Source organism: Coturnix japonica, chromosome 3 (genome assembly GCF_054131305.1).
Source record: "Coturnix japonica strain WE chromosome 3, WE-NBRP24, whole genome shotgun sequence".
NCBI lineage: Eukaryota > Metazoa > Chordata > Aves > Galliformes > Phasianidae > Coturnix > Coturnix japonica.
In genome coordinates, this window is record NC_140665.1 from 46,277,573 (window position 1) to 46,300,469 (window position 22,897).

The 22,897-nt window shown below is 43.0% G+C and overlaps 1 protein-coding gene across 9 annotated transcripts in view; it reads left to right on the forward strand.

The window, feature by feature from the left end:
• Nucleotides 1–3,338: 3,338 nt before the first annotated feature.
• Nucleotides 3,339–22,897, forward strand: part of PCMT1 (protein-L-isoaspartate (D-aspartate) O-methyltransferase) — a 30,513-nt gene continuing 10,954 nt past the window's right edge. For 2 of the 9 annotated variants that reach the window (XR_014944785.1, XM_015858116.3), the window contains exons 1-5: nucleotides 3,450–3,756; nucleotides 14,968–15,072; nucleotides 16,191–16,222; nucleotides 16,960–17,064; nucleotides 20,925–21,045. Coding sequence is in view for 6 of the 9 variants with exons in the window: in XM_015858116.3 (XP_015713602.3) it covers nucleotides 3,495–3,756; nucleotides 14,968–15,072; nucleotides 16,191–16,222; nucleotides 16,960–17,064; nucleotides 20,925–21,045 (625 nt within the window). In the remaining 3 variants the exon portion in view is untranslated. Of the gene's footprint in view, nucleotides 3,794–14,967; nucleotides 15,073–16,190; nucleotides 16,223–16,959; nucleotides 17,065–17,792; nucleotides 18,025–20,924; nucleotides 21,046–22,897 lie in introns of those variants that run through there. The other 7 variants (XM_085543475.1, XM_085543474.1, XR_014944786.1 and 4 more) reach the window with 5 other exon arrangements.

The window sequence follows — 22,897 nt, forward strand, 5'->3', positions numbered from 1 at the left end:
CGTTTCTTGAACACTCCCATGGTCGGTGACTCCACCACCTCCCTGGGCAGTGCATTCCAATGCCTGACTACCCTTTATGAGAAGTAATACTTCCTAATGTCCAGCCTGAATCTCCCCTGGCGCAGCTTAAAACCATTCCCTCTAGTTCTATCACTGATTACACGAGAGAAGAGGCCAACCCCCAGCTCACTACAACCCCCCTTCAGGAAGTTATAGAGAGAGTTATAGGTTGTTCTCATTGTGACTAAAGTTAGGAGTGTGCTAACTTAGGGAAGTGCCCGCTTCAATCTCCTAAACAAGCACAGCTGCCAATGCAGGGCACTGCAGAGCAGATGTAGGAGCAGAGAGCTGGGGCTGTGAGCTCACCCATAGCTCTTGCTTGCCCTGACCTATGGAGGCAGAGTGCAAAATGACCTTCGATGCAAACATCTGAAATGGAAATAGAAAATTAAGGCTGATTTGGGACAACAGGAAGAGAGAAGATGAAGGAGAACTATTCAGTTAAAAACAGAACAGGGGCAGGGAGAGGAATGAGTGTAAGTGTAGAAGCCAATTAGTGTGTGGTTTGGGACATAGCTGCGGAAATGCTCAGCAGCACCATTTCATAAAGAAATCGCTGCTTGCCGTATGTATATGCAGAAGCAGATGGGACCAGACAGTGATGAACAACTTTTCATATGCTTTTGAAATTCAAAGGCTTTCAAAATTCTAATGGGAGCATGAGGTGGGAGGGAAGGGATAAAACAGAAATAGTAGCACGGAAGGGTTTATATATAAATGTACAAGAGACTGAGATGTGGGTGAATGTGCAGAAAAGGAGTGAGAAGTAATGGGCTGCATGCTAAAAACTACTGGGATCTCCACATCAGAGCAATCACATAATGGCCCGCTACTGGCATCTCCCTGCCCCTTCCTTGGCAGGGCATGGAGGCATTGGGGAGGTAGTTGTACCTCTGGAAGGCAGAGAGGCCTGAAACTGGACATCTGGGGACTGAGGTGTCGATGCTGGTTTGGACAAGTGTATGGGAAATCACAGCTTGAACCTCTGATTAATCAGCTGAGGCAAGTGCTGGGTCAGCTGTGGGAGCACAGGTGAGAGTAATTTAGCTGTGCTCCAGGAAGGGGTGGACCTTGACCACCTCCTCTAAGACCTCATTTAAGGGCTGACCACCACTGAGGCAGCATCTCTGGGAGATTGGTCCTCAGTGGAGACTGCCTCAGCTTTCTAGTCAAGACATTGATGTTGGTGAGTTTTCCTTTGCTAATAACCTTTGACTATCTACCATCATCTTTGTTAGCATCTTTATATTAGCCACCCTTACAACAAGCGAGGAGGAAGAAGGAATCTTAAGTGTCAGAGCAGATGAAAATGTGCTGATGGCCAGAAAACACTTTAAAAAATTATATATATTTTTTATTATTATTCTAGCATAGAACACAGGCATTCTTTCATGGGTTTTTATTGCCAAGCATGCTCTTAATAGGTTTTAATAACAAACTCATGGCCTGGAGCTATACAGCAAAAAGTGCAAGTGACTCTCACGGCTGTTTAATGCACAGAAGGGTGCATCATTGATGCACTGTAGTTTTTGTGTCGTTTGAGCCCAATTGGCTTGTCTTAAAGTTCCTGGAAATCTGCACAGCCAAACCATTTCCTTCACACCCGCCTGTTACCACCCCAGATATCACTTCCATTCTTGTCACTATCTGAGAAACCACGCCAAGCACCGTGCCAATAAATGGCCAAGCTCAGCCCAAAAGCTGCAGGGTAGGTTTGTGTGTTGCTCTGAGATAAGGTTATGCTCTTTCTCTATTCTCTGACAAGCATAAGCCTAATTCAAGCCTGGTGCTGGGAGGAACAATCAGGCTGTAAGAAAATGGCTTCTCTGGTATTTCTGGTCTCCCAGGGGGGTAAGTATCTCTGGAATGCTTTTAAGCATGGGTCAGCTAGTTTGTTGCTAACAGCCTCTCTATGTGAAAGCAACGCAGCTTGCTCGCATCTGACAACAGAAAATGCCTTTTGCATTTAAAACAATGAAGGATTTTTGTTTGCGTGTGTTTACAATGTCTGTTTGTTCTTTGTACTTGCTGCCCTTTGGGAATTCTTATAACTCCACAGCTTTTCGCCTTCCTTCCTGACCCACTGGACACAAGGAGTCCCTGCATGCTGTGGGATGGGTTGCAGAGCAGTTTCCAGACCGTGCCTCAGAGAAAATGGATGCAGAACACAAAATGAAGCAGCAGATCCATCTCTAATATTACAAGGACCAGATGGGGAGGTGTGTGGGGATTCAATGGATGTGTGCAATGGGCAACTACCAGCTTTGCTCTGCAGGGAATGGTAGCCATTAAAGGCAATTCCTGCACTCACCTGAATGAACAGCCATGGGATGCAGAGCAGTGTGACGTGGAGATGGCGCTGTCTCATTGCTCCCAAGGTGGATTTTAACACAGAAGGATGTTATCCGCATCTCCTGTGGTGGCATAAAGGCGGTGTGTGTCCTTGTGCCTGGAGAGCTTTCAGACAACATGATATCTCAATTAATGACTGGCAGCTCATGTTCTCTAACGTTCATACCTCAAATTGCTGACAGGACCTGTCAGTTCCTAGTCTCATTTCCAAAGCAAACAACTGCTGCCTCACTGTGCACGTGCAAGATCAGAGCAAACCTTGTGGTATTTATTCCACTCCAAGCTAGCGATTTTGTAAGCCGGACACCTTTTAAAGGGAATCTAACGCGTGCAGCTTTGCCCTGTAGCAGCACAGCACGGTACGGCGGCAGCGCCTAGCCGCCACAGCAGCACGGTGTCCCGTCAGCCCACAGCCGCAGTGCCGCGCCACGATGGCTCAGCGGATCTTCCCGCCCGGCCACCGGAGCGCGCGTCAGCCGACCAATAGTAGCCTCCGACACGTAAGCTCGGCCCTCACGGGCTGGCTGCGGCCAATAGGCGCACCGCATGCAAAGCATCGCGCGCTGCGAGGCGGGGGGCGCTTCAGTAGAGCGGGCGCACACGGTGCGGAGCGGCGCAGTCGCAGTGCGTCTTTCGTTAACCCACCTCATAGCACCTGCCGGCTTCCAATCTGGTGTGCCCCGGTGGCGCAGTGGTAGCAATGCCGCTTTCAACACCGCAGGCCCTGGGTTCGAATCCCCTGTGGCGCAAGTGGTAGAAGTGCTGCTCTGCTACACAGGGCTCGAATCCCGGGGGTTGGACTCGATGATCTCTAAGGTCCCTTCCAACCCGCACCACACTGTGACACTGTGATTTTCGTCACCAACTCCCGTTAACCGGGGGTGCCGCAGCGCTGGGTTAGGCCGTTCCCAGCACATCAGCCGTGTCTCTGTGCACGTCCCTCTCCTTCCCCTCCCGTACGGTATCGCAGCGCCCCACCCCGCCGTGCAGCTCCCCCTCCACGAAGCCCCGCGCGCTCCGCCGGCGTTGGCGCATGCGCGGCGCTCGGCGCTCGGCGTTGTATCGGCGTCCCGGTGCGGAGCATGTCGGGCGCGCGGGGCGGTGGGCGCGTGGCCCCTCCTCCCGGCGGGCGCGCGGCAGCCGCGGCGGCGGCGGCGGGGGGAGGAGGAGGCGGCGAGGAGGCGGCGCCTGTGTCCGCGCTGGAGGTTGTGTCCTTCCTGGGGAAGCTGCTGTGCGCAGTCGCGGCGCTGAAGGCGGCTCTCTACCTGCTCCGCAGAGCGTGCCTCGCCATGGCCTGGAAGTCGGGCGGCGCCAGCCACTCCGAGCTCATCCACAACCTCCGCAGTGAGTCTGCGGGGCCGGCTCTGCCGCGGGGCGCCCGGTACCGGCCCCGCTCGGCCGCACGCGCGCGGAGTTCCCGCGGCGCGCCCGGCTGCCAACTGTCAACGCGCCGCGAGGGGGGAGGAGGCGAGGGCGGCGCCCGGCACGGGCTGTGCGGCAACGCGGCAGCGCGCTCACCGCCCGCCGGGCCGGACCGAGGGCGGCGGCCGCCGGCGCTGGGCGGGCCCTGAACGTCGGTGCGGGCAGAGATGCGGCGGGGAGCGGGGCGTCCCGCACGGAGCGTCGGCCGCGTTCTCGGTGCATCGGGGAGGTTCCGGGGGAAGCGGCTGCGTCCGAGCGGCTCTGCCCGAGGGTCAGCCGGGGCCGCCGGGGGGAGGGGGGGGGCACAGCCGCCGCCGCGCCGTCCCGTTGTCGCTCCGCGCCTTTGCGGTCGGTCCGTGCTGTCCCCGTGCTGAAGGCGGGCGGCGCTGTCAGGATGCTCCGCTGTGCGGTGCTTACCATAGGGCGGGAGCTGCAGGGAGGTCACCGCTGCGCTGCCACGGGCTAAGGGCCCGTGTGTTGCCCCGCACTTTGTTAGGTAGATAGTCCTGTGGTGTCCCTCTTCTTCACCCTCGGTCGTTCCCCTCTTGTTTTCAAATGCACAAATTCTAGTCATAAAAGGACGTATATAGACTTGGAGCCTGTGCTGTGGCAGCTGCCTCCTGTTTCAGTGCTGCCGGACCTTATGCAGCTTCGTCTACCGAGCCTCTTTGTTTAGAGATGAGGGAGAACTATCGTTCTGTCTTCTGTTGCTTATGAGAGGTGCTCTGATCCCGAGGGCTTTTCCAGCATTTTCTTTTGCCGCTATTGAGAGCTCTTCTACTTTACAGAGCAGTACTTGCTGAAATGATTTTTCCATTTACTAGGAGAGTGGTTAGGTCCTGGAACAGGCTGCCCAGGGAGGTTGTGGATGCCCCGTCCTTGGAGGTGTTCAAGACCAGGTTGGACGGGGCCCTGGGCAACCTGATCTAGTAAAGGTGTATGTTTGGTGGCCCTGCCAGTCAGGGGGGTTGGAACTACATGATCCTTGAGGTCCCTTCCAACCTGGGTCATTCTGTGATTCTGTGATTTGATGGTAAGAGCTGCCAGTTTAACAAACAGATAGTAAATCCTCTAGTTGGGAGCTGCAATGAACTGCCCCTCATCTCCGTCTCTGAGGGACAGAAATACTGCCTTAATGAAATTCTGGCATGAGGTCCCTTACGCAGCACATAGAATGGATGTCAGGCAAGGTTGTGCTGCTGGCAGGTGCTGTGTTGCCTTCAGTGGGACTGCAGTGATGATGTAGGGCTGTACCAGCGCAGAGCAGTTGTGGGACTGAGACCAGGAACTTGAACTAGGAGCTCTCCAGGTGAGGTGAGAACTTGTTGCTGGAAGCTGGGGAAAAGTTTAGAAGAAAGTACCTTTTTATATGGTATGTCCCTCAGTTAGGCATGTTTTTGCCAAGCTTAATAAGCATTGGTTGCTGAAAGGCTGAAGTGGTCTGGAACATTCTATTTGAATAGTAGATCCCTCGGCATATTTAACCATTTGCTCTAAAAACAGCTGAGCAGCGTAGCATTTCTGTGTAGAAATAATAGGAATCAGATAGTCAGCTTGATGTTCTGTGAGTGTGTGGGGTGTCGCGTGTGTGTCACTTAGTAACTGTGTCATTTGCGTCCATTAAATAACTCCAGTTGTAGTGACACGGGATGTTTTCTTCTGCAGCAAACACTGAGTAGTTCTTGCTCCTGCCCTTTTGCCACTAGTTGTCTCCTCCTCCTGCCTATAGAGCCACGTGTGGGGGAGGATACATAGTAAGACTGCATCTCTTTCGTACCCTTTTGTAAGGGTGAGCTTTTGTGATGTTCTCTTCTGTGAGGCAAAAAAAGAAAGAACAAAAGTGTTTTAAACTCCTCGATATTTGGAAGCTGCTGTAATGCAGTGCTTGGAGTAGTAAACTTTGCTGTGGGTGTAAGTGGGCCGGGGAGAGTGGGAACTTCTTGTTTTACTTCTATATAAAAGCATCAATGGGATACTCCCATGAGCTACATATTCTTGTCCTTTAAGCCAACTGTAAGGATTACTCTTTCATACAGGTTGTTAGTGATGGTTACTTATCTTCTATTTTGTGGCAAAAGAAGTCTAATTTAAGGAAGATACATCAATATATACTCATTCCAGTGTTGCCTCCACTATAAAATTAGGTTCTTCTATAGAGGTAACAAGAATTATATTAGAGCAGTGCTAAGTGGGTTTATAAATACCTGAGGTGTGGGAGCCACAGTGGTGAGGCTGGTCTCTTTTCAGTAGTGCATGGGGACAGGACTAGGGGTAATGGGATGAAAGTACAGCATGGGAAGTTCTGCACGAATGTGCGGAAGAACTTCTTTACAGTGAGGGTTACAGAGCACTGGAACAGGCTGCCCAGGGAGGTGGTGGAGTCTCCTTGTCTGGAGATATTCAAGACCCGCCTGGACGCCTACCTGTGTGAGGTGGTGTAGGGAGCCTGCTTTGGCAGGGGGGTTGGAATCAATGATCTCTAGAGGTCCCTTCCAACCCCTACAATTCTGTGATTCTGTGTAACTCGATGATCTTTAAGGTCTTTTCCAACCTGAGTAGTGCTAAGTGCTTGTGGTATTTGCATGCAGATTTAGGCAACTGTTCTTCACAAGCCTTATCTTTGCTTTCGGTCTTAAAAGAAACAAACTAATGAAGAAGGCCCTGGAGCTTGGAGTATTTTTTTAGTGCACAGTTAGAGACAAGTGACTGAAGAACATTCTGTGGCTTTTTGTTGTTTTGCTTTTAGCTGCTGGTTGCATTTTCTTACTCTGTTCATTTGTGGCAATGGGGATGTACAATTTGTGCACTACACAAAATAAACTTTCTTAAAAAGCCCTGACGTATCCAACAAGTGGCTGCCCTTGAATTCATCACCTTGTTCCATTAAGGTGTTGAGCTACTTTGTTTTTGAGTGCTTTTTTGTACTGATTCTTCAAGCATTACAGTTGTTTCAGAAAGCACTATTATTTGAATCTTTGCTTCTTCTTGAGTGGCTTCAAACTTGAGCAAACTTCACCTCAAGAAATATTTAAACCAAGTGTAGGCAGCTCTTTTGGGAAGTTATCTAATGGCACATTTCTGGAGAGCTATAGATCGTATTCAAGGTTGAAATAGTTGGTCGTGTTTCAATTCACAGCTATGCCCAAAGTTCCTTTTTGTTGTGAAGCTGAGCATATATGGATGCTGAGAATTAAGAAAAGACTTAGGAATTGATGGATGGCTAATTTATATTGCTTGGCTGAGAATCTTTGGATTCTAAATCTCTCTGCCCCCACCCCTCATTATCTCCTTTATAGCCGTTGCCCTCTCACTGTTGTGTCATTTTAACCCCCTTTTGTTTTTCATACTCAGGCTCTTGCCAAGTCCTGTTACTTTATGCACCAACATCTTAGAAATCAGCTTTTCTTTCCACCTGCAGAACTCAAAGTTTGGCTCCTGTCCATCTCACAATCCATAAAGTTAATTAGGTTTCCTTATCACACCTTTATTTCTCTCCTCCAGACAATATGGTGTGCTGCCATATGACAGCCTTTCTTTGCTTGCTTTTCTGCTTGTGTTGTGCCACTGCTGTTACAACCAGATATATGTATTTTTGAATCCACATTTTTGAGTTTAAATGTGAAGATTAATTAATTTGAATGTGACTAAGAGCTTCATAATGTTGTTAATCAGATTTGTGCTTGTTTCCTGCTATATTCAGTTCTCTCCTTCATCCAATAGATCCATAGACTTGTTTCAGAAAAGTTAGAAACTGTAATTTATGAGATCACAGAATGACCCGGGTTGGAAGGGACCTCAAGGATCATGACATTCCAACCCCCCTGCCTGGCAGGGCCACCAAACATACACATTTACTAGATCAGGTTGCCCAGGGCCCCGTCCAACCTGGTCTTGAACACCTCCAAGGACGGGGCATCCACAACCTCCCTGGGCAGCCTGTTCCAGGACCTCACCACTCTCCTAGTGAAGAACTTCCCCCTAACATCCAACCTAAAGATACGCTGATTCAACATAATTTGATAATCTGTTTCAGGGAAGTGCTGTGAACACGAAAGCATTGCGTATGGCCTTGCTAGGCCTAAGCTTGGTTCAGCAAGAACTGAGCGTAGTTGTTCCTCAAGTTTGGGTTCTGTGGCTTTGTTTGTTTATTTTCCTGCTGTGTCGTTTCCCTTCGGTCATCCAAACACTTTCCACAACTGACTCATTTTGCTCACAGAAGTGTAATGTAACTTGGATGAGCATGGACAAGGAAAGTGGCAAATAAAATAAATTGTAAATAAACCAATAAATGCACCCCAAATTTAATACACGTGACCTGCAAGCAATTATGCTGCCTATTGTTTGTATTCAGCTAACAGTTTTCCCTTCAGCATGTGCACTGTGTTGAGGCTTGAGTGACTAAGCATTGTAGTTCATGGTAGGAAAGCGGAGTACCTGGAAATCAGTTGGATTCAATGGAGTTATCGTGGACCAGTAGGTGCTATAGTGTAGAGTTATCATGGACCAGTAGGTGCTATAGGAACTTGTCACGGCGCTATCTAGATCAGTCTATGTCCATGACAGGGGCAGTAGGCCTGTGAGGCCCCTGGCTCCCAAAAGTGGGAAGGGAGAAGGGGTAGAAAGGTGGGAGCTGGGCTCAAGGAAACAAACAGAGCTGTAGGAACAATCTAAGGACAAAAACTTATTTTACTAACTATAATATTGGAATGCAAGATAACACAACATAATACAGTCTAATTGAAATTGAGGCTAATAAATCAAATAAAATGAGAGAGAGAGAAAGGTTTCCAAAGACTGAGAAGCCTGCTTTGAATCTGAAGGCGCCATGGCTTGGAAGCACACCCACACCCACCACCAGGCAGTGAGAGAAAGAGCCAGCATCACTTCTGTGACGTATTTTCCTCTCTGACCATGAGGTCCCCTGGGACGTGTAGTTCTTCTCTGAGCTCCACATGCTGTTATGATGTGGATACCAATAGCAAAAATTACAAAACCATGACAGGACTATATTCTGCTGTTCCTTCGCAAGACTTCTAAGGCAGATTTCATCACTGGGGAGCTAGTTAGCTCAGAATGGCAAATGATGCTTGGATGCCCTAGGAGTTCAGATTGTGCTTTACTGTTCTCCCGATTTTCCCTTAGTTTTCACATTGTACTTAGTGCCTGTTTTAATGAGGCTGCTTTCAAAATAAACAACAAGTAATGCATTATAGCTGCTAGTTTTGACAGCATTACTTTTTCTGAAAACAAGTGAGTAAAGATGTTGCATGGAATCTGTTCCATAAGGTACGAGGTATTCAACATCTGCTGTTTGTTCGAGATCTGTTAATGCTACTGCTGAAGCCTTGCTATGTGGAGAGCTCCCTGCCTGTCTGTCCTATACAGCTAAGTTTATCATAATAGTTTTTTGGTATTGCTTATGGTTGCTCCTGCTTTATATTGAACCCTTTAGTTTTGGCATTCCACGTGCATTTTAAATGAAACATAGACTCACACAGGCTTGGAAAGGACCTACAAGATCATCTAGTCCAATTGTCCTCCCTTTACCATATCTACATAGAACCACTAAACCATATCTCCTAGCTCCCTATCCAGAAGCTCAGCCCCCTGAAAGGTGGAGAGATAGAATGTGCTTTCAGGTGAAGTCTCACACTTGGGCTGTCAGAATTTATTGGAAAGTGCTGTTCCATGCTCTTGCAAGCTGAGCCCAACCATAAAATCATTCTTTCATGCATTCTCAATAGCTTCTTCACTTGGATTCTGACACAGATCTAGATGAACTTAGCAGTTCAACAGACCTGACTGTATTAGGGATGTTTCTTGTAGTAAAGATACACTGTAGCGCTACAGTTAAAGAAATAGCCTGCCTTTCTTTGTCGCATCCCAGGAGGAGAAAATTGTTGACATTTACTTTGCAACATTAGATGTATTGTGCCCTCCTACTGAAAACAATAGTTAAATATGCCTAATCTAGTTGTTTGTAGGCTTTCAGGTCCATGAAAATGAATAGGGAGCTGGTTATCTGTGATACCAAAATGGATAGGTTGGTTTGAAAATGATTAAATGGAAATGGAGTACTCCCATAAAATAGAAGTGACATTTTTGTAGGTACGTTTGTGTTTAACAAGATCTCGAGGATTTATTTTTGTTGCATTGAATTTAGCTTTTGCTTCCTATGTGGAATTACCTCTACATATTCTGAGCAACAGTGTTTATTTCTGGATTCCTAAACTCGCTCTGTTTATCCCTTCCTTCCCTCAGTATTTTTGTCACCATTCTCTCTCTGAACTACCCTCAGAATTGATTTCTTCTTGTGAGCTATATATAATATTGTTTGGGTACTGTGTTATCGCTATGACAAGGCTTAGAAATAGCAGAGCAGCAGCTGAACGTTTGAGGCAGATGCTCTGTAAGTTGTCAGCGAAGCACCAAGAGGTTTGTGTGTATGTATGAATGGATTAAAAAATGTTTGTTTCTTTAGCACAAAGAACTTTGTATGTTTTGGGGCTGGTGATCTTTATTGGATCTCAAGGTGCTGATCCAAGTGCATTAGTCTTGTTTGTGCTTTACAGAAAAAGCTTACAATGCTTATTACTGACATAAAATTCTATTAACCGAATTGCTTTCTTTCTCATATTTTTTCCTCCTTCTCCCCACCAAAAGGATTCCAACCTGAAAAGCTCAGTTGATGAGCTGCTTAGAACTAACTAGCTTTGCACTGTTTGAAAATCAAGATGTGATTCTCATCCAGCCTTCTTTCCATTTGGAAGTTGCTGGATGGTTTGTGCGGTTCACGTAGCGATGTCTGAAACTGTTGTCACTTGAGTTATCTTAATCTACTTGATTTCATCTTTTGCCATACAGTACTACGTGTGCGTTGTAGCAAATGTTAAGACTTCTGTATGATTTTAATAACGTCACCGTCAAATGGAAATGTTGTCTCTGCAAGTGAAGTGCTTTGCAGTAGGTGCAGTGAAGGTAATCTGTGGAAAAACTCAAGTGTGTGGATACTGAAAAAAGTCCCACTGTAGCAGTTTTGGCATCTGTGTGATTGTTTTGTTTATGTAAACTAGAAATAGGATGTGTTTGACCAGCTCTTACTCAGCTGTGCCAGACCATTGCAGCAGGACCAGTAAGATTTGTGTTGTAGGTGTGTGTGTGTGAGCCTCACCTTGAGCATTGAGTGCAGGTTTGGGTTCCACAATGTAAAAAGAACATAAAGTTAGCCAAGTCTGTGTGCAGGAAAGCTACGAAGATGGGGAATAGTCTGGAGGACAAGGTGTGTGGGGAATGGCTGAGGTCCCTGCGTTGGTTCAGCCCAGAGCAAAGGAGCTGAGGGGAACCCTCATGGCAGCTGCAGCTCCTCACAGGGAGTGGAGGGGCAGCGCTGAGCTCTGCACACTGTGACAGAGGGATTATATCATGTAGCGAGACTGTAAATCCATCTTGTCTTTCCAAGCTTTCAGCTTTTTCATTGCTTTCCAACACTCAACTGCCTGTTTTCCCAGGTTATGTTCAACAGTGGTAGTATTTACACCTTCAAACCTTAGGACTGCTGTGTGAGCTCTTTTCCTGTTCTCCCCGTGTTATTCATGGAAAAGAAGCAGACTAGAGTTTTCAAAACATGCTCCAATTATGTCAAGCTGTTGGTGCCACAGCTTCTGCGTGACATAACTTTTGAACTCTGCAGGTTGTGCTTTTCTTCTTAGTGGTTAATTTTTGGCTTTGTCCCTTTGGTTCTTGAGTTGTGCCAATATCACTAATAAGTAGAGCTTACATTTTATTTTAAGCAAGCGCACTGGTTTAGAGCTCATTTGCTTACAAGCAGTTAATAATTTAATGTGATTTAGTTTTAGTACTGATTATGAGTACCTCAAAGGTGAGCAGTTTGTTCAGCTAGCAAATCCTCTGTTCATGCTTATCATTGGAAAGGAAAATCGACCTCTATGTACATAAATGTAAATGTTTTTTTCTGTGACGTAGCTCCCTTCTGAGATTCAGAAAACATTTTACTTTGGAATGTTAATAATAAATAATTTAATTCTCTCGTGTTTTGTTTTTTTGCTTGTTTTTTTGTTTTTGTTTTTATATAAATATATATATATAATATAAAGATGGTGTGAAATTAGAATCCAGTCTCTGCATTCTAGTTAAGTAGAAAGATGACAAGAGCAGATGAGGGAACTTGCAGGCACATGGTTTTGTAAAAGGAAAAAGGGAGAGGTGGCATCAGGGCAGATCATGGGGTAGTGTGGAAAAAGAGGTTTTAAAAAAATCAGTGGTTCAGGAATCAGAGAATCACAGAAACACCAAGGTTGGAAAAGACCTAAAAGATCATCCAGTCCAACCGCTCACCTATTACCAATAGCTCCCACTAAACCATGTCCCTCAACACAACATCCAGTTGTTCCTTGAACACCCCCAGGGTCGGTGACTCCACCACCTCCCTGGGTAGTCCATTCCGGTGCCTGACCACCCTTTCTGAGAAGTAATATTTCCTAATGTCCAGCCTGAATCTCACAGCTTGAAGCCATTCCCTCTGGTCCTATCACTAATGACACGAGAGAAGAGGCCAACCCCCGGCTCACTGCAATCTCCCTTCAGGAAGTTATAGAGAGCAATAAGGTCTCCCCTGAGCCTCCTCTTCTCCAGGCTGAACATTCCCAGCTCCTTCAGCCTCTCCTCATACAGCCTGTGCTCCAGACCCCTCACCAGCTTTGTTGCCCTCCTTTGAGCACGTTCCAGGGCCTCAATGTCTTTTTTGCAATGTGGGGCCCAAAACTGGATGCAGTACTCGAGGTGCAGCTTCACCAGAGCTGAGTACAGGGGTAAATTATAGAGCGGGTCCTCTTAAAAACTGGAGGATGTTGTTTGCTCAATCACAAGATGTCCCTTGAGACTTTTATCAGTTCTTTCAGGCTGGAAGCTTCATCTGTTTGTTCTCTGTGCATTGGTTTCCCCAAGGTGCGAAAGGGAAGAACAGATGGTTACCAATGCATCTGTATGCACAGTGTATTATAAAGGAGTAAACAGTTGGTTTAGATTTTTCCTCAATGCTTTTTGGGTGCCTGTTTGTATCTCCCTCATCCCCCCCCCTCCAAACTTTTTACTCCTGTTATAATCAGCTTTCCTGCCTCTCTTTTCATTTTTAGATACACTTATTTTAGAAAAGCTACTTTCTTGGTGATATCTAATGAGATGCTAACTGTGTGTGTGTATTTTTTCTGCTTAGTTTAGTTCCCAGAACTGATATATATTGCTGATTTCAGGTGGTTGGGGGAGCTCTTTTTATTTTGTTTCTCACACTGTAGAAGTACAGAATCACCAACGTAGACCTCCAATATTATCCAGTCCAAACATCCACCTACCACCACTGTTTCCCCACTGAACCATGTCCTTTATTACAACATCCAAGCGTTTCTTGAACACCTCCAGAAATGATGACTCCACGTGTTCCAGTGCTTCCACTCTTTTGGAAAATAAATTTTTCCTAATGTCCAACCTGAATCTCACCTGGTGCAAATTATGGCCATTCCCTCTTGTCTTTTCATTAGTTATGCAGGAGAAGAGGTCAATCCCCACATCACCAACTGTTGAGAGTGAGTGGTAAGGTCTCCCCTGAGCCTCCTCCAGACTAAACAATCCCAGCTCCCTCAGCCACTCCTCGTAAGACTTGTGTTCCAGACCCTCCTCTAGCTTTGTTGCCCTTCTCTGGACATGCTCCAAGGCCTCAGTGTCTTTCTTGTAGTGAGGTGCCCAAAGCCATCTGCAGTGCTTGAGGTGCAGCCTCTCTGGTGCTGGCTACAGGAGAATGATCACCCTTCTGTTCCTGTAAGCTGCACTCTTTCTGATACAAGCCAGGATGCCATTGGCCTTTTTGCCCACCTGGGTCTATACTGCTGGATTGTGTTCTGCCAAACATCAGCCAGCACCTCCCCATCCATTTTTACCATACAGTCTTCCAGCCACTTTGCCGCAAGCCTGTTATGTTTCCTGGGGTTACTGTGGCCAGCGTGCACATCCTAGTTTTTAGTCTTGTTGAACTTCATCATGTTGACTTCAGCCCAGCTATCCAGCCTGTCCTGATCCCCCTGTTGGTCTTTCCTACCCCCAGGCAGATCAACACTTCCCTTCCAAACTTGGTATCATTTTCAGACTTACTGAGAGTGCATTCAATGCCCTCATCCAGGTAATCAATAAAAATATTGAAGGGGACAGGCCCCAGTACTGACCCCTAGGGAACACTGCTTGTGACCGGTCACCAGTTAGGTTTTAACTCCATTCAGCACCCCTTTCTGTGCCAACCATCCATCCAGTTTATTACCTGGCATAGAGTGTACTTGTCCAAGCCATGGGCTGTGAGCTTCTTCAGGGGAGTACTGTGGGAGACGGTGTCAAAGGCTTTGCTGAAGTCTAGATGGACTACAGCAACGGCCTTTTCCTCATCCACCAAGTGAGTCACTCAATTGTAATAGGGGATGAGGATGGTCAAGCAAGACCTGCCTTTCCTGAACCCATGCTGGCTGGGCCTGGTTCTCTAGTTGTCCCACACACACTGCGTGATCTCTCTCAAGACAATCTGTTCCGTAACCTTTCCTGGCACCAAGGTCAGGCTGATGGACCTGTAGTTTCTTGGGTTTTCCTCGTGGCTGTCTTACCCAATAGCACGCGGGCGCAGTGTTGATTTAATTTTTTTTCGTTTATTTTGGGGTATGATTTTACTTAGTATGAAATCACCTACGTTGGAAAAGATGTCAATTTATGAACTACTGCTTCAAGTACCTATTGTCTCAGATTAAAAAAACAAAAATTGAAACGAGGAGTTCCCTCTAAGACTACAGCATGCAATTCTGAATGAAGTCAAAGCACAAGGGATGTATAATGTATGCAAATAGCAGAGAACTACATCTTTGCAAATGGTCTCTGTTATTTCAGAAAAGCATCTGTAACTTCTGGGAGTATCTTGCTTATGATTAAGCTGTGTTTGTCATAGCTTCTAAGGTGATGATTCTTAGAGTACTAGAGAGAGTAAGGTAGCATGTTTTCTCGCAACGGTAGGAGTATATTAATGTATTTTACATGTTCTTGCATCACAGAACAGAATGCCTTCAATGTCATTTGTTTTATTTATAGAAAATGGAATAATCAAATCAGACAAGGTATTTGAAGTAATGCTGGCTACAGACCGTTGCCACTATGCAAAATACAACCCTTATATGGATTCTCCTCAATCTATAGGTAAGTCAGTTTCATAAAATGCTCTGTTCTAATTTGTGTAACAGTGACTGCCTTTGAAATAGTTGTGCAATAGAACTTATTTTTATATTTGGAAGCACCTTAATTCTTTATCAATTTATTCAGTCTCTGCTAACTGTGCATTTTGAATTTATGGAACACAATTGGCATACTTGGATTCATCCAGTAGATTGTTAATCGGCCAATATTAATGTGTAAGTATCTATGTATTTTTTACTACAGCAATTTGTAGTGATATTTAAATACTTATAAACCACTTGTATCCAATTTACTTCAGGAACACAGTCTCTCTTTACAGAAATGGTTCATGAGAGATCAATACAGCGTTCTTAAGATTTTTACATGACATGTTTTTTTTACACAAAAACGGGCTTTAAATAGGAGGATCAGTTGATAGGATGGTTGTTTAGGACACTAACTTCCCATCTGGATCTTAGGTTTATCATTACAGTGCAGGAATTAAATTAATGTCCTATATTCTTTTTTTTTTCTTGATTATTGTTTTTTTTCCTCTCCCATTTGTTCCTTGCTGGATGGTGAGTGTTATGAATAGTAATTGGATTTTATCTGTGTAGGGATACTTAAAAACAAACAAACAAACAAACAGCTTTAAGATATGTACTCAAAAATTTGTATATTTCTAGAGGAACAAATATAACACTGTATTCCTAGATTTATGTGCTGTCTGGGGGGACAAAAAAGTCATTGTTTTCAGAGGTAACCATGAGGTAACCATGTAAAGTCACTAACAACTCTGGGTTTTCATACACAGTCCATGAAGAAAAAGAAAAAAAAGAAATGGGGTTATTCTTGGAAAGATATCTCATCTGAATTCAACATACTTGATAAAATCAAGGAGTCAGAGTCACAAAATGGAAATTGTAACTGAGGTCAAGTATAGAACTGTATGTATTTCCTGTTCAGAGTTATGGAGGCATAGCTTACAGATGATGTACTTAACTCACTTCTGAAATAGAGTGCTTACATAACCATTAGTGTGTGTCTGATGTCCTGAATGAGGCTAACAGAGAAGATACTGCATATCTACAGTCGAGATCAATAGTGATGGTCAGATTTTCTTCTGCTTTCTTGTTTTACAGGCTTCCAAGCAACAATCAGTGCTCCACATATGGTAAGCTCTGAACTTGTGTAGAAGATTATTTATGATGATACAAATGTTCTCAAAATAAAAATATTTATCCCAACAAATTTAACTAGCAGTTGATGGCAGTAATGTGTTGTGAACTACCTAATGGGAGTGTGCAGAGAAGGCTGAGCCAGTCTTTTCCTGCAGGTGCACGGTGGTAGGATGTGGGGCAGTGGACAAGCAATGCAGTGTGAGAAATTCTGATTAAATTCTATCATGATGAAATCACACTGAATGTAGTCAAGCACTGGAACGTTTCCATCGGCCTTTGTGAAAGCCACCTTCTTTTTCCCTTGAGTAACTGTGTGCAGGCAGTATTAACTACAATATCATTTTTCTTTGATCCTCTAAAGCTAGTTTCTGTCTCAGGGTATTCAAGCATATATGGTGTAATGATAAGGTAAATGCTTTTAGGCTTATATCCACCAGAAAACTGAGAACCACCAGACCTGAAGAGAATTGAATTTATTCAATTGTTGCTCTCCACAAACAAGAAAAAAAAAAAAGTTTTCTTGAAGTAAAAGAAGTAATGGTGATTATATCACATAGCTAACTCCACTATCTCTGGAGTTTTTATGCTGTTTTTATGTAATGAAAACATCATTCTGAAATTTCTTGGGCTAATCTTCTATGTGTTGCCTCAAAACACTGAAGAAATGAAGATGTGTAGGATAAAATAAGCACTGTGTCATATTTTGAAATGTTCTGTCTCCTTCCCCTAGCACGCGTATGCTCTTGAACTTCTGTCCGATCAATTACATGAAGGAGCCAAAGCACTTGATGTGGGATCTGGAAGTGGAATCCTTACAGCATGCTTTTCGCGAATGGTGAGAAACCTAGTTTAATCACTGGTCCATCAAAACGGTTTGAACTGGAGCTGACACAGTGGGCTGATGTAGATTACACAGAAAATGGACTACTCTCCTGAGTGTGGCTAGTATGCACTTCTAATCATATTAATACTTGAGGCTTGAGTCCAGTAAATCCTTTAGTGGTAAAGAAACTGCCTTGGTGGGAAGTTTTTTCTCGATATAATGTTAGCTGTGTAACTTGAAGTAAGGTGGTGTTTGTCCCATTTAGCCCAAGTTTTATCTTAATTTGTGTGACTGTGAACGTTCTCTTGTGATAATCATTTTTCTGCTGTGATGAGAGCTTAATGAGACCTAAAAGAATCCTGTCTATGTGCATAAATGGTTATTGAAATTAATTTTATTTTTTTTCTTTTTATTGTATTATGGAAGTACCAGTGCAAGTACCTATTTAATCTCTTTAAAAAATAGTACTAATTTATATTCTTTTTACATCTTTTCCAAGTAACTTCATATCAGATTGTTCAGCATATGCTTGAGGAATTTCAGCAAATCTGTCCTATTTTACGTCACAATGAAAAAAGATGAAAAAATTTGTTTTATTGTTGTCTGTAACTACAGTTTTTCCTGACTGATATATCTGGTGGAATATGAGAAATTCTTCCTTCTCTGTTATAGGACTTTGCTTTATAACAAGCAGAGACCTTCGCTAAACTACCAACCTGGTGCTTTTTTTTGTCTTTCAGGTGTTAATTCGGAATATAGTGATGAACATGACAAATGCTCATTTGTTCTTTTATTTACTTAAATTTTACTGTTTTCAAGTGTTGATCTGCTGAATCTTCATGTCCCATATTAATAACTTATAAGAATGTTTAGCATTATATAATGCATTAGTGAAAGCCTTTGTGCATTTGTTCAAAAATTCTAAATACAATGTTAAAAAGGTAAATAATAAAAAAAAAAAGGTGAAATAAATTCATCAAACTGCTGTCTACAGGAAATACTAAATGCCATTTCTTTAACTTTCTAACTATTGTTTTTAGTCTAACTCTGTAGTCAGTCTAACTTAGATAACCATGTACAGCAAGTGCTAGTACCGTGCATAAGGAACTTGAATCCTGCAAGTGTTAATGTTTTCCTCAAAGATGTGTGTTTATTCGCTAACGATGAATGTATAAAATGTCATGTTAGATAAGATGTGACACATGGTTGTGAACTTTTTTTCTTTTAAAATAATTATATAAGAAAAGCTGAGAAAATATGGAGGAAATGAAAAGTCAGAATTAGCACAAAAAGTAAATCTCTCCAATTCTGCTGAGGTTAACCACACTTTTTATCACGGTGTGAATGTCGTGTTCTTCTCCTGAATTCCGCTGGAACTTACTTCTTGGTGGTACACTGTGGAATGCCTTACAAACACATGTTTTGTGGAGCATACTGAACAAATGCTTTTTTCTGTTCGATAGCATAATTACTGTGTAATACAGATCTCACTTCATCCACTTGAATGGATGTAGGTAGGAGTATATACTGCTCCGATTCAGAATCACAGAATCACAGAATGACCCGGGTTGGAAGGGACCTCAAGGATCATGTAGTTCCAACCCCCCTGCCTGGCAGGGCCACCAAACATACACATTTACTAGATCAGGTTGCCCAGGGCCCCGTCCAACCTGGCCTTGAACACCTCCAAGGACGGGGCATCCACAACCTCCCTCAGTTTTCTTCCTCTTTAAAAATTCTTTCTAACACTACCATTGTTCCAGATAAGGTACTTTCAAGCTTTAGTTAGCCTTTTCCTATCAGAATTCAGTTGGAGGTACACTTATAGGACATGCTCCTCAGTCTGCTTGAGATCTAGAATGAACGACTGGTATTTGTGGCATAAGCTTCTGAGTGCACACTGATGTCATGATAGCTTTACTCCTGTGAGAGTAGTCTCGTTTGTAGCATTCCTAGAGAGCATTTTACTTACTTTAGTGTGGTTAAGATGTTTGGGCTTTTTGTGTTAAACTACTACCACAAACTTAGTAAGTTGTATCCCTTGCAAGTAACTTCATTCACTTTTAAAGGTTGACGGCAACTCTAAATACTGGCATTACTAAAAAACAAAAACAAGTGGGATGTATATCTGTTTTAAAAAGTAACAATAACAAAAACCCCAAATGTTTTGCTAGTTTACTATTGCCTTGATAATACACTCTTTGAGGTTACAGGGCAGTAGGCAGGAGTAATCTAGATTGAGGAATATTCAGAAATTAGCATAATGGTCTATGGCATGCTGCTGGAGATGCTGTTACTTTAATTCAGGCTATTTCATACTATTATCATTTTGCTAAATCTTAATTTCTGTGGCATTATCCTGAAGGACCTATACTGGATGTTTTGCCATCTTTTGGTACATTCCTGCAAACAGCAGCCTCTGGCTGTTGTAGTGAAAACTTGCCCTGCGTTTTGTTCTGTTTCACATGCAAGGCCAGTCTTGTTCAGTTGAAATAGAAGAAGTAGTACTGCTCTTTCTGTGGTTTTTTAATGTAGGACTTGCTCATAAGGAAACATAAAAGCTGACCATTACTGTGATGGGAGTTTTCTCAACTTTTCATGCCTTAGAAAGATTAAGATGAAAGATACAGAAACATTGAACGTGCCAGTAAACGTGGCCATTATAAGATAGAGTTGTGTGACAATATGATCTGGTAGAACATATTTTGCCATTGAGTTCCTTGAACTGGGTCCTGCAAAAGGTTTTCTTACTCCATGATTTAGATTCTTTTTCCCCTCCAAAACTGAAATAAGTTTTCTGGAATAAAGACACAATTTCAGAAGGGAACGTTTTTGTTTTGTTTTTCCAGTGTGATACTCTTAAAGCATATTAATTTTGGAGGCCTGCTTCCCCTCAGGACTGTCTGTGAGTTACAAGCTCTCAAAACTTCTGCTCTCTTAGTGGAAGAGAGCTGTAGATATGAAATCACAGAATGGCCTGGGTTGAAAAGGACCACAATGATCACCTAGTTTTAGCCCCACTTCTATGTGAAGGGCTGCTAACCACCAGATCAGGCTGCCCAGAGCCACATCCAGCCTGGCCTTGGAAGCCTCCAGGGATGGGGCATCCACAACCTCCTTGGGCAACATGTTCTAGTGTGTCACCACCCTCTGTGTGGAAAAACTTTATCCTAATCTCTAACCTAAACCTCCCCTGTCTTAGTTTAAAACCATTCCCCCTTGTCCTGTCACTGTCCACCCTCATAAATTCATAAAATATTAATGAATGCAAGAGGTTAGATCGAAGTTATGTTGTCCCTAACTGTTAACTGTTGAATTTGCCTCTGAAAGAATAGGACCCTTGAGATAACTTAGAACAAAACATGTGACTTAACTATTTTCTCTGAAATAAGATTTTTTTCTTTAAAAGCAAACAAAAAACCAAACCAACCAAACAAACAAACATACAAAAAAACCCAAACAACTTTCAATGTAATTTTTAAGGAAGTTTACCCGGAATGGAAGGAAATTAGTTCCGGTGTTTGTCCTTGAAGTCCTTGCCTCTTATTGGATGTAATACATACACTCATTATATAATATGACTTTTAAAAATTCAGAGGAGAAATCCCCACTGATATTTTAGATTGACTGAATTGATTCTTAAAAAGTTTACTGTAACAAACATAAGTCTTAGCTGGCAGGCTTTAGTTAGTTGTTGCTTCTAGCAGTCAGAATGTGTAATTCTAAGCAGTGTTTTTAGTAGCGTTGTTAAGGTGCTACCACTTTGCTGATTTGTTTTTGTATTAGAGAAATGGGCTGAAGAGATGGGAATTCTGATTCTATAAGTAAACAGTAATTAGCAGAATTTATTCAACTGTACATTTTTATTTCAGGTTGGTCCCAAAGGACAAGTTGTAGGAATTGATCATATCAAAGAACTAGTAGATGATTCAATAAATAATGTCAAAAAAGACGATCCCACATTGCTGTCTTCAGGAAGAGTGAAACTGATTGGTGAGCATCAGACTCTGATATACTTATTAATTAAACTGATATTCTTTCTAACAGCTGGTTGAAAGTGACTAAAATTTGAATGTGAGTAAAAATTCTGATATAAGAAGTTAAACCAAAGAAAGAAGTGCCAATTAACTAAAGGAGGGAAAGCCGATTCTTTTGGCCTTCAAAAAATGTCATCTTTGCACCCTTTTGAGAATATGGCTTCTGGTAATCTTAAGGAACATGTACTCATTCTGTTATGAAACCTCAACATGCAGATGTTTTCTGATGAAAATACTTTTTATGCTGAAGCACTCTCATGTTAGTTTGCTTTTTAAAATAGGGCTTAAGTGCACAACTTTAAATATGCTGTCATCTAAATCTGAAAGCTTTAACCAAGCATTCATGCGTGTGATGTAGTAATTGAGAAAGCAAAGGGTTGAGCCAAAATGATACTGGATTGGTAATATGCATCACTGAAGCTTCCCAGTTGTTTTTAAAATGATTCTGTTTTAGGGAAGTGATTAATGGATGCAAACTAGTTTAAATCAGAGTTACTGGAAGAAATAATGCTGAAATTATGCAAGGAGAGAATTGTTATTTGCTACATGACTAGAAGGAGAAAGATACCTGTTTTTCTCAGTAGAGACAAAGCTGGCAGGGGGAAAGTATTTCCTTTGTTATCATCATTCCTTTGGTTAAGTTTAAAAAAGTTGAAGATCTGGGTTATTTTGGGGCCGTTCTTTCAAAAGTGCTTGGAACTATTATTAAGGTTTGTGATGGTCAGCTCTTACCTTAGTTTCTTCCATTTTGGTTCCTGGTTTTCTTATTTTTTAATTTTTTTTTCATAAATGATGGATTTTCTAAATCTTTGTAGAATAAGCACATCAACACGTGTACTTGGATACTATTTTAAACAATTTGACTTCACTGAAAACACGACTTCTTTTTGAGGAAATTTAAAGCATAACAGACTGAGGATTGAGAGAGAAGGGGATAACTTCTATTGCTGCTGTACAAGAGCAAATTGACCTAAGCTTCTAGTTATGCTTGAGACAAACTCTGATGCTCTCTGGAATCTGCAGTTCTAAGGAAACATCATCATCAATATTATGTTTGACTATGTAGCAGCATAACTAAGAGACTTCTGAATGGTTCTGTTGGGAGGTGCATTAAATACAGGGGAGGAGTAGCAGGTGTGTGAACTAGATGGAGAATAATAATGCTTCAGCTGTGCTGGACTCCTGGGAGTATTATCACGTGGAGCTAGAATCAAAATAGAGCTGTTTAAAACCAACGGACAAAAAAAAAAATTGAAAAGGCAGAGTTATTTGGTGGTAGGAACTGTATGAATTCAAACAAATGAAGTCAATGGTCAGTCTTTGACACGTTTATTTGAACCATTCTCTGTTGTTTTGTTGCACCTCAGATTTACTCTAATGGCATTTCGGAAGCATCAGTGTTACTTATCAACGCATCTGCAATGTAAACTGAGGAATAGGTATCCTTAGGCTATGTCTATGTTAGTTTGTGGTGTGCAGGCTGGGTTTTGTTTTGGGTAAGGAGGTTGCCTTTTGAGGTGAATCTTTCAACCGTTTCCACTTACCATGTTTTGTTCCCATGAAAGCATACATGGAGAGCAAAAACTTTGATTCTTTTTGGATGAAATTATACTGGACCATGACAAGAGAATATGGTCACATGAAGATAACAAGTAAGACTTGAACTAGACCAAAGCAGTCATTCTGAAATGCATATGTTGCACAGATATGAAGTCATGAGCAGAAACTGTTTTGCTGTGTGGATTTACTGCTGTTGAGCTTCAGTGTTTGCTGATGCTTCAGTCCTCTGTGAAACAGGTCTGTATAGA